Source organism: Periophthalmus magnuspinnatus, chromosome 7 (genome assembly GCF_009829125.3).
Source record: "Periophthalmus magnuspinnatus isolate fPerMag1 chromosome 7, fPerMag1.2.pri, whole genome shotgun sequence".
NCBI classification, from domain to species: domain Eukaryota; kingdom Metazoa; phylum Chordata; class Actinopteri; order Gobiiformes; family Gobiidae; genus Periophthalmus; species Periophthalmus magnuspinnatus.
In genome coordinates this window covers 18,158,920-18,177,768 of record NC_047132.1, presented here as the reverse complement: position 1 = coordinate 18,177,768, position 18,849 = coordinate 18,158,920, and the positions used below count along the sequence as shown (strand labels likewise).

At 37.8% G+C, this 18,849-nt stretch overlaps 1 protein-coding gene across 1 annotated transcript; it reads left to right on the top strand.

Moving 5' to 3' along the window:
- The first annotated feature begins 4,220 nt into the window (after window positions 1–4,220).
- bcap31 (B cell receptor associated protein 31) lies at window positions 4,221–17,369 on the top strand. The gene is made up of 8 exons (XM_033970155.2): window positions 4,221–4,362; window positions 5,056–5,155; window positions 6,048–6,148; window positions 6,840–6,984; window positions 9,861–9,996; window positions 15,460–15,583; window positions 16,092–16,192; window positions 17,252–17,369. Exons 2-8 carry the CDS (start codon window positions 5,064–5,066, stop codon window positions 17,276–17,278), a joined length of 726 nt encoding a protein of 241 aa, XP_033826046.1. The 5' UTR covers window positions 4,221–4,362; window positions 5,056–5,063; the 3' UTR covers window positions 17,279–17,369.
- Window positions 17,370–18,849: the final 1,480 nt, after the last annotated feature.

Here is an 18,849-nt window from a genome sequence, read left to right as displayed (position 1 = left end):
TAAATGAACTTGGACAAACCTGAGTGAGTATAGGGCTGCACAATAATATGCAGCTGAAAGGAAATCATTTGCATCAACCAAACCAAACAGCAAAATCTGCAGTCAGTTAGGGAGAATGTAACCTTCAAACAACCAAAAATGAATCCTAAAGTTTACACATAAACATTTTCTGAAATGCATGATATTCTGACCAGTATGGGAGTTGATATGTCTTCTCTCCATGTTAATCCAAAAGATCTAAAACCGTTGACTGACAGCTACATCACCACACTTCTTCAGCATAAATTATGATCAGCAAAATTTCAAAGCTTTGCCAATTTAAATCTTTAAAAAGGTCACACATCAATTATTACAGTAAGATTTCTGGGCTGATATGTGTTTTTAAAAGATTCTGATTTAAACTGGCGCAGACCTGAGCAAACATGAATGTCCTCCACCTCCATAATTCAATATTTCAATAACTGAATGAACCCGGTGAACCCAGACATTAGAGACAGAGACACGGAGACGGGAAACTGAGGCCCTGAACGCTGCTGTAGGATGAAAAAAACAAAGAAATGGCTCAGATATGTACAATATACTCACCAAAAATTATATCTCTCTTGTTGGTTTTCATGCTTTGTGGGGACATTATTCAACTGCATCAATTTCCTGGAGACTGAAGATTCTAGACTTTTTATAATTATGAGTTGTCTAAACATAACCAACCCATAATTACCCAAATATATCAACTTGAAACAATGTTGTTGATCTAATCACTTTATGTGAACCTGATTTTTGGTTCTCAGTACCTGCCACACAGTCCGTACACTGCAGAGTGAAGTAAAATTGAGCTAAACTGAAATTACTTGAATTAAGAAAATTTTGTCTTGATTTGAATAAATTGCACTTTACAAGTAAAATGATCTACTAATGATATTTTTGTATGTAAAATAAGAAAGTACATCTTGCTACACTTAAAGGACATATATTACACTATTTTCTGAATTATAGAGACATATTTGCATGTATGAGCAAAATATAAAGGGGGTGGGTATAAAATGTAGTTTATCTTGAATGGGTGGCCAAACTGACTGAAATTATGGGAACTGTGCAATGAGTGTAGTGCGCAATTTTTATTTTGGCCCTTTTGTGACCCCAGCCCTTCGGGCAATGGATGGAAATTAGCCTTTGGCTATAATCCAGTGTGTTTACATTCATGTTTTATCATGTCTGTTCATTAGCATGCATTGTCCCAATCAAATAGATAAATAAATAAATCTCACATCAGACTGATATGTGCAGCTCTTTGAATTGAGTTCTAAACATTACCAGTTTGGGATGGCTCTCCCTGAAAGTGATCAGAAAAAGCGGAGGATCATGATGATTATTTGAATCTGATTGGTCGAAGCATCACAACAGTGGAACAAGATGAAAAATGTAACTTTTGTTGCATCCAGCCGAGAGAAAACCACAGACATCTTCCCTGTCCACAAATACACAAAGTGCTTACCATCTGCATGTTTTTCCACAAACAAAATAGTCCATATTTTGCTAAAATAGGCTGAAGTATGTCTGTCACCATGTTTGTATTGGTTTGCTTGGGTGCTTCGCCTTTGGCTTCCACAAAAGCCTCAATTCTGCTCTGTGATTGGTCCGCCTACCTGATTAACCTTAAAGCGGGTGCATGCCAAGATGGATTCTCATGAGTTTGTGAACTCACAAATATTGCAGAAACAGGGGCCACCCTGTGATGTTATGCAAATGTAGACAGACCAGGGTTACTCAAACATGTGTGAATGAAACAGAACACAACTCTGGGTATTTTTTGAGGAGGTAACAGCATTATAAGATGACGTACAAAATAAGAAAATTCAAAACAATTATTTGCACTTAAAGGGAAACAAAATTGTATGTTGTTTGAATAGAAAAAATAATAAAACTTGATCCACAGATAATTTTACTTGTCAAATAAATCAAGTCATTTGAACTTTGGCTTTTTGCAGTGTAAACACATGTGCTCAGTAGTGCTCAGACACAGAGACAAACAGGGCCATAGGAAAAGGTTTAATTGAATCTAATATTGATGAGAATGACCTCACTGTCACAGACATGACTCATACAGACTTATGCAGGCTCCAGAGCTGGTCTGATCTGGAAAACACTGTTATTCCTGCATATTCAATCATCTAACTTCCCCATAGAATTATAGGCTTCATTTTTACAATTTTGTCCTTGAGTTAGTCCTATTTTGCTGTATTCTTGCTCGTGAATATCTTTTACACTGTATCCAGATTTTGTTAGGTGTATTTAGGCTTAGCAAAAGCCCATTTCTCTGTTGTATTGTATATGGGTGGTCAGAAGTTTAAACCTTAATATCTCAGACCTACCCAGTCCAGACTGCACATAGAACCCTATAATTGTAGGGGATGATCCTGACTTTAGGAAGCCTACCTCGTATGGGCCTGCGACAGGGTGTACAATACAGCACTTAAAATATCAGAGCTGACAAAATATATATATATATATATATATATATATATATATATATATATATATATATATATATATATATATATATATATATATATATATATATATATATATATATATATATATATATATATATATATATATATATATATATATATATATACTTTCATATCCAATCTCTATATGAGTTTTAGATTCTCCAGCCTTGCCATTACTTATCCAGAATAAAGATGATCACAAAATTAATCCACAAAAAAACACTTGCCCTGAACAACCTAGTTCAGTGACCTAGTTTTATGCATTTTTGCCAAATAAGAAAAACAAGTAAAAATGAATATCTATGTAAGATTGTACTGTCTGCTGAATGATTTAAAACGGTCCATCTCTCACTCTTTCATTAGGTTAAGTGATTGTTGATCTTTTAAAAAACGATCCTCTCCTCTCTTTACTATGATTGGCTGAATTGTAAAATGTCTGGTCCAATCAGGTGGCTTTCTGCTGGGTTACATTGAATTCTGCCCAGCCACAAACAGTTTTTAATGGTTCGTTATGGGATTTAGGATAGGACAGAGAGACAGACAACAGGGGGGAAAGGGAGTGAGAGGAGACTGTGAAATGGGGGACAGAGGAATAACATATTTTATTGTTGGAATGCATTGACTAGGCTATAATTAAAGTTTGAATTAAAAGTCCAAAATGATTTATAGCCAATAATGTGGTTGAGTTGAGTTGTTGTTATTGTTGTTGTGTTGAGCTGTTTTGGTGTATATTACAATAAAACTTTATATTCTGGCATTACAAGAAATAAGGTTCAAATTAAATGAATAACCGAATAACAAGATTTAGCTTATCTTCTTGGAGTAGTTTCCAAACTACATACTTTTGCTCATACTTAATATTAAAGCAACTATTATAAATATTAAGACAAAAAAGTAATATTTTGTTTTAAGCAGTACATTTACTTGAATAGACATTTTTACTCTTCCCATTGAGCCTAAATCTAGTTTTATGTTGAAAATATTAGACCTAAATTATTTAAATATTTTAGATTTGATGTAATTTTTCAAATTTGTGTGGTTTACCAGTTTTTGTGGTATGAGGTTGTATCATTAACATTAAATCTAATGTCATGACATGTCATGTTATTGTTACAATTATTAAAGCCTAATCTTCCTGTGTAATAGTTTTCCCAAATACTGTACTCTTACTTCAGTAATTTCTTGAACTACTGCTTGGTACATTTACTTGAGTAATCCTATTTTGAAGTAACGTTGCTTTTACTTAAATACATTTTTTGACTACTCATCTTTGATCAAAGCTGCGACTTCAGCTGAATGTCAATCTTTGTCTCCCTCTCGTGGCAGAAAGTGAGGAGTAATTGAAATAACCTTTTTGAGTTTCTTTTTTCTTGACTTTCAGTAGCGTTTGTCATTCTCATTAAGTATATGGATACATTCTTACCTAATGCACTATAGATTAATTAATTATATGGATACATTATTATCTAATGTGCTATAACTGAGGGAAATGTGTGATGCTTGGGTCCATAGAAAGGGGAATGATATTTATTGTTTTTCAATGAAGGTCATAAAAAATATTATTGATTTGAGAAACAGTGTATATATTATAGATTTTATTACATACAAAGTAAATATAATCACTGTTCAAAGATACATTGCAGCAAAGTTGCCAGATCCCACTGGGAATCTGACGCAATACGCTTATCAACTCCTGTCCAATTGTGTGTCAGGATGAGCTGGCATTAATGACGTACCCCGGAAGTGTTTATAAACTCAGGGCTAAGCTAAAGGCTAACGCGTTGATCAGAGGCGTCAAACAACGAGCAGCTGTCGGTGCATGATTTCGTCTTTATTTCTGTGAAATTTGCAGGTCAGTCCAACATTTTTACGGCAAGAAAATACTTTGATATCATATTAACTTAAACTGCCAAAACGAAGCTACAGGCTAAGCTGCTTTTGTAACAGCTTTTTGAAAACACATCAGAAGTTAACTATTTACCTTGCATTTTCTCGATTAAATGCACTTCAAGGCAAATGTTTATAACGTAACTTTCATTAATAATTATTTTTAGTGTTTGATCGATGGATGAAGTTGGTATTTCTGAATTCTGTGTTGTCATTGGCCTACAACAGAAATGATTTGGCAGAAATTTGAGCTCCAAGTTAACGCGGATTTATTTCTAACTAAGATCAGCGGCTTTGGTCGGCTAAAAAGTTGGGTCACACGTAGCTACTCACAGAATAGACTGATTAGACGCAGTTTAGTAGAAAGGCGCCGATTTTTGACGCTGCCACACCCCCTTTAGCCCTGAGAATTTGGTGCTGCTGCTCAGAGAAACCTTTTTATTTTTTACAATGCACCCTATTCTCTCACGCCAATAAACTGTAGTTCCCATTTAGAGTATGTCACCCTCTTGTAGGAGTGACTTTGAGCATCGCAACCATTTCGCAAGTCTGTATGAAATAGTTTACCTTTTTAAAGTGAAGGATGGCAAATGAATCATGTCATGGAACTGATAAACCTTTGACAATCATTAATTTAATATTTTATATCTTCCTCCAGGTGCAAAGATGAGTCTCCAGTGGACAGCTGTGGCTACATTTCTTTATGTCGAAGTATTTTTAGTTCTGCTTTTGTGCATTCCATTCATCTCCCCCAAAAGGTAAAGGACCTTGTCTGAAGAAAAACAGTGCAGCTGGATCACAACCACAAATTGGGACACTCTAGTTTAAAAAACAAAACAAAACAGGACTTGACAGGATTAACTATTTTTCCTTGGACACATAGCTCTTTCTTCTGCCTGGTCTGTAAATAGTAAATGTAGTTAAATGCATGTGTGTGACCTGTGGAGTAAATTAAATTATCTGCTGTGGTATCTCAAACAGAGAAATCCTTATCGCCCACACACTGTGCTCTAAGGACACAATCACAGCCCTCCTTTGACTTTAAGGGTTTAACACATTTGAATTCAACTTTTAAAATAGTCACCAGGAACATGTGGTACCAGTTTAACATAAAAGGTTTAGGCTCACTGGTATAAAACTAGTTTGGATCAAGCTGTTTAAAAATGTCCGGATTAAAATATGTGTGGCCATTACTGTTGCCTCACAGTAAGAGGTTGTTGTTTGAACTCCCGGGCCAGCCAGATTTTTCTGTGTGGACCTTTCATGTTCCTCTCTGTATCAGGGTTGGCAGATACAGAGAGGAACACGGAAGTGCCCATTAACCCATGTTTTAGGTTAATAGGCACTTCTCCCATTAACCCAAAACATGCACAATAGGTAAAATCCTTCAGGTGAGGTAGTCCTGACTAAGCCTAGCTCAAGGTCCGCAGATGGGTGCCTGCACTACTTCTGACTCAGGATCAAATGCAGAGGACAAATTTCCCTATGAGCAAAATAAAGTGTACCTTAACCTCAATTAATACTATTCTGTACAACATTTAAAATGTACATAAATGTACAACTACATGTACATGTACTTATCTGGTTCCAGAGCAGAGGTTAGTAGACATAAGCATGTTGTCTCCTTGTAAACTCTATCTGTTGGTTTAGATGGAGTAAGATCTTCAAGTCTCGTCTAGTGCAGACCATTGCTCTCTATGGAAACACCTGGTTCATGGTGGCCATCGCCATCTTAGTCTTCCTTCTCATCGGTGAGTCTTCTTCATTCTTTTGTTCCTTATCCTGTGTTTGTAAGCCCTACCTGATGGATCAGACAGCAACTATGCCACAGCTACAATGTATACAATTTGTTTAGGTGACAGCTGAGATGCTAGACATTAAAGCCAAATCTGAAATATAATTTTAGTGTTTAGTGTGCCTATGGTCATGAGCTCTGGGTAATGACTGAAAGGACAAGGTCGCGGATACAAGCGGCTGAAATGGGTTTCCTTCGCAGGGTGGCCGGGCGCACCCTTAGGGATAGGGTGAGGAGCTCGGTCACACGGGAGGAGCTCGGAGTAGAGCCGCTGCTCCTACACGTTCAGAGGAACCAGTTGAGGTGGCTCGGGCATCTGCTCAGGATGCCTCCTGGACGCCTCCCTAGGGAGGTGTTCTGGGCATGTCCCACTGGGAGGAGGCCCCGATGGAAGACCCAGGACACGCTGGAGGGACTATGTCTCTCGGCTGGCCTGGGAATGCCTTGGGGTCCCACCGGAGGAGCTGGAGGACGTGTCCGGGGTGAGGGAAGTCTGGGAGTCCCTGCTTAGACTGCTGCCCCCGCGACCCGGCCCCGGATAAGCAGAAGAAAATGGATGGATGGATGTTATTAAGCAAAGATCCAACGTAAAATCCTGGTGAAACAGCAAAATATGTGGCGTAAAATAAGCATGTATTTCTTCTTAGATGCATTCAGAGAAGTGAGGAAATACAGTGTCACAGAGAAAGTGGATCTCACCAACAATCCCACGGCTATTGAGCACATCCACATGAAGCTTTTCCGAGCCCAGAGGAATGAGTACATCGCAGGGTTCGCCTTACTACTGTGTCTGTGAGTAAAGTCAATAGCAGCATACACTACAGCAGTCACACAACCCCACCTTTATGAGACGCAAATTATGTGTTGTACCAGAAGGATCATGATTTATCCTGGGATTTTGTTATCTTTAGATCAATAGAAATTCATTTACAGATACATTTTCAGTGACCAATTTCAGTTACAATTGATCAAACCTTTCCCATTTGCTTGTGGCAGATGGGAATTAGTTATTATTATTATTATTATTATTATTATTATTATTATTATTACTCTTATTCCGTATTCTATGAATGCGAAATTACCCCAGAGGGCACTGCTCAAATCACTGAGTGCAGTTGGGAGAAAAGTGATTGCTCTTTAACAGAAACTTCAGTTGAGTTTTCTGTCAAAAATTAAAAATGTTCTTCTTTACAGTACAAAAGTTTGAAATGAGCTGATCATATACAATCTTGGGTCTCCCTGTACTGTCGTTCTCCTCAGTGTCATTTAGAGGGAGCCGTCTCTCTCTCTGACCTGCATCAGTGAGTCACAGTCATGAGCCCATCAGCTGTCCCTTCAGGCCTCCTGTTCCTCTGTATCCAGTGTCTCTGATGAAAGAGTGGTGAAATGTGTTCTGTCATCTCATACTGAAACCACAGCAGCTGGGCTGTCTTTTCTCCTTTAATCCATTCACCAGGACCCTTCTCTCTCTCTCCTGTTGTGAATGGGCTGGGAGTTGCTGGTCTTACTGGAGCTGTAGAATGTGTTCTGTCAGCAATCACTCCATCCACCTGCCTCTTAATCATTCACTCGCACACTCTACCCACTGCTTTCCACAAATATTGTCACCATTTGTAAAGGATCTGACTGTGCTAAAGGGGAGGGGGTCAAACAGAGACTTCCCCAGATCTGATACCTCTTCTGGATTCATGAATTTTAAATTTCCAATTCAGTGCGCCAATTATGATTACTTTTTTCAGTTCATATTTCAATCATATTGTCAATTCTCCTGGAGGCTTTTAAAGTGTGAACTTTGAACAGAAACCATTACCAAACTTAAATTGCAAGTCTAATCACAGTGCTTGTCAGAAATGAGATTTTTCCCAAATTGTGCAGCCCCACTATGTATTTAAACTATCTAATGATAAAGAAGGCTAAACATATTGCCCATTTTTCTAAATCTTTCCTGAAGATGTGCACAAAACTTGCCTGTCATATTTTTTTTTTAATTGGTGCCAAAAAAAATAATAGCACTGGCCTCATCTTTATTAAATGAGAATGTGATGTTATCTGAAGACACAAACCCAGGACTTTTTAACACTTAAGTAAATTGACTCTGAATAAGTCTGTATTGGTGTCAGTGATCATCAGTCCTAGCAATACACTGTTAGCTGGATAGTTTGGGTGACCTAAAAACCTCTTTGAATCACTGTTGGCAGAAGACAGGTTCAGACTTTGCTTCAGAAAATTGTTTAAAAAACAAAAAAATTGCTGGCATAATCTCAAATTAAAAAAGTATTATAACTACCCTGTCAGTCTTGCAGTTATGTGTGGCTGTGAATGAACTCCGCAGTTAGTTAGTAGAATGGCAAATGTAAACCACAGTATTTCAAGTCTGTCCTGTCTTCACACATACTAAAAGTTCTAAAATATTTTAAGTGCATTAGACCGGTTGGTTTACCTCTTTTCATTAAAACCTAACATCACATTTAAGATTTAAGAATTTACTAAAACATATTGTAATTATTTTGTAATTTACACAACACATTATTTTGTTAAATTAGTGTTTAATCCGATTCCTAATTGGATTGCTCATAAATTGTCCCTGCATTTTGGATGGAATTTTCCGTGGTAGTGGTAATTTTTTAGAACTCACTGCTACTTCTATTTTAGAACATTTCTGGTCAACATTTTTTCCACAAACTGCCACTTAACTGATGTAAAACTATATAGAATATTTACAACAGGTACCATTCCATATTCACTTGTCATATGCTCTTGCATTCAAGATTTTATGTATCCAGTCATAAAACTATATTTTTATTCTCACTATTTGGTATGAGCTCTGTCCTTTCTGCATGTCCAGACTTGTCCATAGTGCTCCGTCCAGTCTGTCATCAGCTGTCTTCACCATATAGGATCTAAATATATGAGCATCACTTCACCACATTCTCACTTGCAGTAACAAAACCCGTCTAATATTCCAGTGCAGAGGAATGGGGTCAGAAATGCCCTGTGTCCTCGGGGATGTGTATGGACTGTCTGCCATTGAGCCTCCTTGTACAGTAAGGTGGAGGATACTACATGTGTGTGAGACAGTGGTGTAATTGGACTCTGTTATGTCAGTGGGTCAGGGCCAGAAAGACCCTGTGTGTTTGACAGCCAGTACAGTACAGCAAACAGTGTACATAGCCCTGACATAACACTCAGAGCATGATGGAGGCAACCTGACCCAATAGGAGGAATGGTGGGAAGCTGAATCTGTGTTTGAGCCTAGCGCTGTATCAAAGTATGATACAACAAACTACATGCTGGTCATTGGTCATGATTTCACATCAAGGTGCACTATGACTGCAACTTTTTTGGCAGACTGTACACTACTTGCTAGTTTCTATGGAGATATTGCTTTGCCTGTAATGTTCCACAGTTTGGCATTTTATATCTGTCTTCAATATGACACGTGAATGATGCTTTCTTGGTAATGATGCATGTTTTCCAAGATGCTTTTAATTGAATAAAAGCTGTGTAAATTTAATACCATACTGTAACATTCTAGACCAATTGATAACTTCACAAGGGAGACGAGCAGGCACAGACAGTCCACCAGAAAAGTTTCATAGGTCAAAATCAGGTCTAAACATCTAGGCAAGATCAATATACAGTATTAAAGAAGCACTGTTTCTCTCCAGGTTGCTCCGTAGACTGGCCACCCTACTGTCCCAGCAGGCCACTCTGATGGCGTCCAACGAGGCTTTTCAGAAACAGGCCGAAGGAGCAAGCTCTGCAGCCAAGAAGTTTATGGACGAGAATGAGCTTCTGCAGGAGGTAAGACACACCACAGGGTTGCATAGTATTACAGATTTATGTTTACAAGACCTGAATGAAGCAATGTATCAAGGGTAAACTGATACATAAAGCATGTTTCTGTTGATTGTTTTGTGGGTTTAATGTTTCTCCATGTATTTTTTTTTGCATCTTAAGCGAATGGATTTGAAGGTAAAAACTGCTTTAATACTTGCAATACAATCTGTAAATTTCAGACTATAGAGCACACCTGAATATAAGCAGCATCAGCTAAAATTGAATCTATAAGCCGCACCTGACTATAAGCCACAGATTTACAGGTTTGAGGGTGTGTGCATGATGCACAAAATAACAGTTCAAAATCAAAACTTGTGTATTCTTCAGTGCATAATCTTTCCCCACGTCTGTCTCACTTTTGCATTTACTGGTAGAGGGTGCCCCTTGTTGGCCGTTAGCCAGTAAAAATCCATAAATTGGCCGCACCGTTGTACAAGCCACAGGGTTTGGGGGAAAAAAGTCACCTTATAGTCTGAATTTTTTTTGTAATTTCTCAGCCCTACTTGTTAGGCTGTAATCCTCTCTAACCACAGCAGGTGGCAGCACTGCTTTGTGTGTACATGTTTGTGTTTAGTGTCAGTCTACTGTGAACAGATTCATATAGTACGCTGCAGCTCCTCTGTTTCCTGTAGGGAGCAGCATTGCTCTGTTTTTTCTTAACTAGAATTCATGAGTGTCCTGTGAAAAGATTGAGACACAGTAAATTGTTCTACAAATGTGTGTTAACTTAATGACTTTCTTGTATTGGGTAATCAGGTCATATTTCAGTCTTGCTGATGGAGTGGTTTGTAATGTGCAGTTTGAACACATTTGTGACAGCACCTGGCCGACAATCATTTGTTTCCTTGGAGATTACTTTGCCTGAAATGTTCCACAGTATGGCATAAAGCATATCTATTTCTTTAGGGATTTAGTGTTTCTATTGCTAAAAAGCCACTTCTCTTGCTGTAGCTGTCCTGGGACAGGCATAAAGCTTGGCTGCCATTCCATGCCAAGAGTAATTCCTCCTGTCTTCAATAGGTGGCAGCATATGGTTTATGCCACTATGGTGTGAACAGAATCATGAAATGGAGCCAGTTCTAAATGTAACCTCTGCATCAGCTACATGTGACTCTTATTCACCACTGTCTGTTACATACCAGTGCTTTATTTACAATCTATTCACCATTTCCTACATTTGAGTGTGTTCGTCTTTTATGATGGAACGAAATGGCAGCCAATTCAAAGTTTGGAAAATACTTAATGCTGTATTTTCAACCTTCCTACAACTTTTTAAATGATAAAAGAAAAGGGGGTGCTGTCAAAGCATCCAGAATAGTCATAAATCCTTGATGTGGACTCCTTTCTAGCGGTTATGTTTGGGAAAGTGGTCTACAGCGATTAGCATTGTTGATTGAATAGAATATTTCAATAAGGATAATTGTTATAAATCGTGTACATCCCCAGATTAAGAGACACTGAGCATTCAGGCTGTCTCTTGATCTACATAAGACTTTGCAGTAGCACGTACAAGAATAAGTTAAAAATGCACTAGGTAACTTTTCTAGTCAAGCGTTCAGCACCTGATTGTCTCCATGGAGATGTTATAATTTTGCTTGATATGTTCCTCAGAATGGCGCTAAACTTATCTGTTCTGCATTTATTCAATTACACATGTATTTATTGCACAAAACGACCTTGGGAAAAACATTCTTATTAGGAGTGGGGTTTCCTCTCCACAGATCTGACCTGTAACGAAGCCTGGCTACATTACCTGTTTGTCTCCATGGCGGCAGATATGCTGGATAGATGTATTTAATGTCATACTGTGGACCAAGCAGTGTTGTCTTCATGGAGACAAACGGTTGTTAAAACCTTCAGAAGTGACATGGTGCACCTTTTATAGTTATGCTTTTCGTCGCATTATCATGCTTTTTACAGTGAATGAATAATAAATCATCTTAAATTTACAATCTGAGGAGAGTCCTGTTTGAGTGGCAGGAGTTAAATATAGAGGAAAGTACGACCCGTTCCCCTTTGAGATGTGATCCTGCCAATTTACAACCGGCATCACTTACATCAGGGGTGTGCACGTGAGGAGAGTGTGCACATGGGCGGGAGGGTCTTCCTGGAAGCATTACTTCACCTGGAAATATGCACCCAGAGGGTAACTAGGTGGCATAGTGGCAGGATGCTTAGCAAAAAACAAGGAGGTTGTCTGATTCCCAGACGATGTGAGCGAGTGCTGCACAATTTTGGGAAAAATGTTGAATTACGATTTTTATTTTTTTTTAATTTATTTATTCAGACAATAATTGCGTTGGAATAGAATCCTGTAATTAAAATGCAAATCTAATCAAAGTTCACATTTTAAACATGTCCCGGAAGAATTGACAAAAAGACTGAAAAGTGATAAAACAAACTAATACAAGAATCGCTTTTTAGACCATGTTTGTATAGATCTAAACTACAGTGCTGGCACTTTTTTATGTAGAATAAAATGGAATAATTTGTTTGTGGACGAAAATACGGTACTTCAAAAATTGCAGCCTTTGCAATTTGCTAATTGAGTCCACTCATTTGCGATTAAGCTTGAGCTACAGGATTTAGTCGTGTTGTCAGGATGCCAACATTTCAAAACTATTTTGAAAAATACAGGCCAAGGCTAAATACTCCAGTATAAATACTCCAATATACCAGTTTTGACCTCACACAATTATTAAAAATACTCCACTCTATATATACACTATTATAAAATTTCCTGTGGTAATAGTAGTTCTAATATAGATCAAGACCATATGCCCAACTATTTGGGAAAAGATGTTTTTTATGCATTACGCTGTCCTAGTAAACATTACTGTAGGGTTGGACATGACATTGGAAAAAAATATCTGATTTCACCTTTTCCAATTGCAGTTAGATTTGCAATAAACATGTTAATAATGGGATTCTGTTCAAATGAGTTTTGATACTAGTTTTAGTATTAAAATAGTATCTGGATATGTGATTGTACAACAACTCTTCCTTGAACAAATATCCATACTAAAATCATTCTAAAACGATTCAGTCCAAATAAAATGCACTAAACACATAGAAATATTTTTGAATTGAATATTGTTTTGTCTTTGGAAACTCTCATATTCAATACAATACATTTCAATTACACATTTAGGTATTGAGTATTGGAATAGTGTAAAGTTTTGGTATCGTGAACACTTAAGCTCACAAACATATCCAGAACCATTAACATTTGAGAGAGCACTGAAATGTGAACTGCTAAACTAATTCAAGAATCCCAGGCATTTCAGAGCATGACTGGAGACACAAGATATGTAAACCTTTGATTGTAATAAATCTTGTAGCCCTACTGTGAGGCCTTTCAGCTGGGAGTGTGGAGGCGCAGGTCTAGTTTTAATGTAGTCCTATTTGTAGAGGAGACTTGTGACTTTAAACTGGGGTCACATTCCTTTTACCTTTGACCCATGAGCTAAGATTATATAAGAACCGGATATTTGTGTTTTCAGTAGAAGAACCGAGAGATGACCATTGTATAGATGTGATGCATATATTTTACTACATGTTTCACTAGCCAATAACTTGTTCCACTGACATACTCTACTACATTTTAAGGGTAGTGTCTGGAAAAGTATCTGGCATAAAACACTTTGCATCATGCATAGACTCTTGATTCATGATTCTTTTGTCGTCACTTTTCATTTTTGTTCCCAGTTTCCATGTTTATCCTTAGTGCTCCTTTGGGTTTAGAAATACCGTTAAAACCACAGTATGTAACTTTTTAGCTCAAAAAAAGATAAAAATAAAATCAAGCCTGTTCTTATTTGACCTGGGCTAGGGCCTCCTCTTGCTTGTTCATTTGGCTCTAATCTTCCAAAGTATGGCATAAAACAAGAACTCCGTGGATGGTGTTCAGAAGTGTGGTTTTAACGTTGTATTGGAACGTTGGAATCATGGAGGTGACGTGCCACCTCGAGAAGGTTACATACTGTGCCTTTATGCTTTATCTTTTTCTGATAATGTTATCCATTTTTCTTTTGTAAAGTCTTTTACTAGTTCTAGTTTAGACCAGATTTAGGCTGTTTATGATGTGTGACTTCTCATATGTTTTTATGGCCATCACGCTAAACCCTCTGCTAAATAATCTGGACGAACATTTCAGATCACCTGATAACAAGTCCTTCAGTGCCATTTTTGACCCATCTCCAGATCTTGAGCTAATATTGGTCAAGTCACAGGACAATCTCAAACCTGGAACAGTGAATGGGCAGTTGTTTTTGCACAGAGCTGACCTTTAACTTGGCCTGGAGATAGAGGTTAATGGCATCATCGAGACAAGCAACTGGCAGAAGCCTCACCAGAAGTGCATGTTTTAAAATCCCTACATTTATTTCTTGATCTTTGACAAACATGTTTTTAAAACCAATTAGAAATCACCTGAATACATACAATACAATATTATTGAAATTGTGAGAAATTCACACAGTGTGATAGTTCAAACAATGGGGGAGATCTTTTATAGTGGTACATTAACAATCCAATGCTTTAGCTGCTGTTTATGAGTGAGATTTGGAACAGAGTGGCTCTACATATGTTCATACAATACTAACCTGACTGATAAACTCACATGGCACTGCAGTTAAATCTATAGGGACTAAATCTGGACCCGAGTCTAACTCTGCTCTGGACTTGGTTCAGTGCGGTAAAATATGGTTTATGAGCCCCTTGGCACCGCAACTGCTACTGTCAATCTGCTCAGGCTGGTCCTCCATTCACAGTGAATCCTCTGTTCATCTAATGCTCATGTTTACATGTTTATGTCCCTCATCTGTGCTTGTTCAAGTCATAATAATACCATAATATTCATCATAAAATGGTTTAAGATGCAGTAACGGGAAATGGTGATAGTAGTAGCCATAGTAGTGGCACTGGCAGTACAGTAGGTGATTTGGACTTTAGTTTTTCATATTATTTATACGAGATTGGTTTGTGAGTTTACTTATGGCCAGTCTGGTACTTTCCAAGCAGTTGTGGTCAGAGGAGTGTTTGGTATTCACACCTGTCTGTGCAGCCGGGTGGAGTCATTCCTCTGTACTGTATATTTGAGAGCATACAGTCAGAAGCCACTGACCTACTTTCATACAGATTTCTGGAATCATCTTTTTCTACTTAACCGTGAAATGGTTCCAGTAACTAAGGAAATCAGCAGCAGCATTTGGAAAACATGTGGACTGCAGCTGTGACCTCTATTCCTGCTGCTGCTACTACTGTACTACTATTGCTATGGTTATTTAAAATACTTTACTACAACTGTGTAAAATCGGCTAGAGGCTTGTGTGTTGTCTGGGCTGATAAGTTAATAAGTATGTGGACATCAAATAACATTCATTTATTTGCATATTTATGAACAGCTATCTTTTTCCTTGTGTGTAGAAGCTGCGTGAGGCGGGAATTGAGATCCCAGAGGCAGGAAAAGCTGCTGGGATCCAGGAAGAGAACAAGAACCTGAAATCTGAACTGAAGACTCTCAAAGAGGAACTGGACTCCTCTAAGAAAGGTACTAATCAAGTCAGTCACCGTTACACCTGGAACTAGCAGTTAACCGAGATCAGGGACAAACTGAGGTTTGGTTGTGTCCTGGTTTAAGTCAAACTTAAAAGTAGAGCTAAATTGTGTAAAATGTAAGTTGTTAATTTAGTTTATAACAAGAAAACAGCTTTACAGAGGGAAGACTGGTTGTAGAAAATAAAACACTTTTCCAGGTCTGTTTTTAATGATGTCCTTTAACAGTGAAAAACATTTAGATTTCATAACCAGTCACTGGGCACATGCCCAAACATTCAGGTGTGAGTGTGAGTGGGTCAGGCAGCAGGCCAGCACTTGAATGAATCCAGTCTGAGTGAAATCATGTTTTGGTTTACTCTGTTCCCAATCTGGAACCAGTGCCACTGACCTGAGCTGAACTGAACAAATATAATAAATATAACATTTATCTAAGTTAAACTGGATTGAACTTTTACTTAAACTTGTCCAAACCAGATTTAATGATGTTGTGTTACTTGCAGCTCTGCAGAAGTCCGACAGTGACGTTCGTGCAATGAAGAAACAGGCTGAAAACTTGACTGTGGAGTATGACCGGCTGCTGGAGGAGCACAGCAAATTACTGGTGCGAAAACCCAGATTTTAAAATGATTTTCCCCATTTTACACGACACCTGTACAGAAAAAGGATAGGCATCAGACTTTTGTGGCTGGGAAGCGAATCCATTGAAACACTTTAAACACACAGTTCATCTTGAAAAAAAGAGCATTCTATATACTTCAGAGTTCAGACTTGAGTTGAAGTCCATGCACTGTCACCAGACTGATTTCAGCTTAAACTGTCTCAATCTGTCAGTAGAAATGGCCTGTTAGCAGCACATGTGTTAACTAGATAATACTGACAGTCGGCTAACTAAAGCATCATCTAGAAGTGCTTTTTATGCCGTATACACTTATATGTGTGCATAGGGAAAGATAAGAAATAAAAATAACCTTTGGATGTTTGATAGAACAGTTGTCTTCCTCGTCCTGATTTCCTCGAGTGGTCCACATTGCATAATGTTTCCTGTACATGTAAATACAGTAGTGGAGTATATGCAGAGCAGCTGTTAGGGCTCTGGTTTCTCTGTGCTGAAGCGGCTTTATAAATACTCCACTGTATATAGTCTGGGTACAGACTGGGCACCGACTGGGTACACTCTGACTATGCTCTTAGCCATCGCATTTTTATGCTTATCTCTTGCATCAAATATTTAACTGTCAGACGATATCCCAACTTAATGCTTAAAATTTTAAAAATAAATTATATTTGTTATATATATTTTTTTGTTTTGATTACGCTTAGATTTTTTATTTGTTATAGGGTTCAGTTAAAAGTTCCCAATGTAAACACGTCCAGAACTGACAAAAACCCTGAAATATGAAATAACAAACTAATAAAAATCATATTTCAGACCATGTTCGCTTAAAAACTGCTTACCCTGTAGAGCTGGGATATTTTATTGTTTGTAATTTTAAGCAGTGAGCATCATAATTTTCTTCACAGCCTTTGCTATTTTCAAATTGTGTCCATTCTAATTGTGATTTTGATTTAATTGAGATTAATCTCACAGCCCTCATTACAATTGTACTGGCAAATTCAAAACAAATTTAAGTGTTTTCTTTTTTGGTTTTTTTTCCCCCAGGCGACAGGTGACAAGAAATCTGATTGAAGCTTCATACTCATTCTCATCGTGTTTGCGTTTCTGCCCAACAACCACACCTGTCATTGCTCCTCTGCGCTCTGATTGGCTCAAATAGATTCGCCACTTTTATCACAGACTTTTGAAGTGGACCAGTTCTCTGATGGTGAGGTTTTCTGAGGGTTCATTTTTATTTTAGGTAATGTTTTGTTTATTTCAGATGTAATGGTTTGAATTGGAGTAGTTCAGTGACACGTCCTTCACGTTTACTGTTTTCTGAATGTTTTGGGGTTTTTTTAGTTGAGATAATTTTATTTTTTTTACATTTCTCACTTAGTCACACTTTTCTATTTACTTCACTCATTCCAAAGAATGTCACTTGTTTTAATGTTTAATTTGTATTTTGTTTGACTGTTAAATTTTAAGATTCCAGAAATTACATCTTTTCGCTCTTATCCATATCCAATGTTTTCTCCTCCTAAAAGGACTCCCAATATTTGAGTGAACTTTAAACCTGAAAGGATTGCATGTAATCTTTCCCATGTTGAAAGACCAAAGACTGAATTGAATTCTCTTCAGATGGTTCTTTTCACATTTGGTTTGGTTCTAAGCATGGTAAAATGGTGTACTGTATGTAAATTGAGTTTAGTGCATCATGTTTCATTCCACTGTTAAACACTGTTTTCAAATGAAATAAAAGCTGTTTAAAAGCATTGTGGCTTTTACAGATTTTGTCTTGAATTCAAAATGGTTTACTATAAATCTGAATTTGAAGAGTTTTAAGACTTTGAAAGGCCTATATTATGCTATTTTCTGACCCATGTTATAATGTTCCACCTTGTGATGATGTAATACAGGAAGTGCTCCTCTGTGTTTTTAAACGCATTCACCTATACTAAAATCATTTGGATGATTGCCAGTTCCGGGGTTGAACTCTACTAAGCAAAAGGTAAAATGTAGTTGTTAAACTATTGTGGAACAGAATATTTTGAGCTTTGGAGACAGATTTGTAGACAGATTAATAATAAAGGCTTACTCAAACATGTGAGAATAAAACAAAACACACTTCCAGGTATGTTTTTGAGGACATTCTAACATGGCTAAAAGCACACAAGAGTCAGTTTAGCACAGTGGTTCTCAAATAGTGGGGCGCGCCCCCCTGGGTGGGCGCGTATGACTCCGCGTATGACACTGTAGTACTGTACGCAGCGCGCGCACAGCAAAGAGCAGGAGAGAACGAACAGATTGTGACACAGGGCAGTGAACAAGAAACACTTTTGCTAAAGAGACACTGGAAAACATTTTAACAGGGATGAAAAGAAAGGCGGAGATAGACGGAGGTAAAGTCACCCGAAAAATAAGACGAGGCAGTCTGATGAAGAGTATTTAGCGCTTGGCTTCACCGTGACTCCGGTGGGACACGAGGACAGACCGGTGTCTGCTGTGACAGTGGACAGTGTGAAGACAAATAAGACGCCTCATTACACTTTAGTCACGCTGATAAGACGCTGGAGTTTTTCAGCGTAAACGTGTCAAATATTAACAACAATCATCCACTTTGTGAATGTCACTTAAAGCAGCAAGCACTGAGCATCATGTAA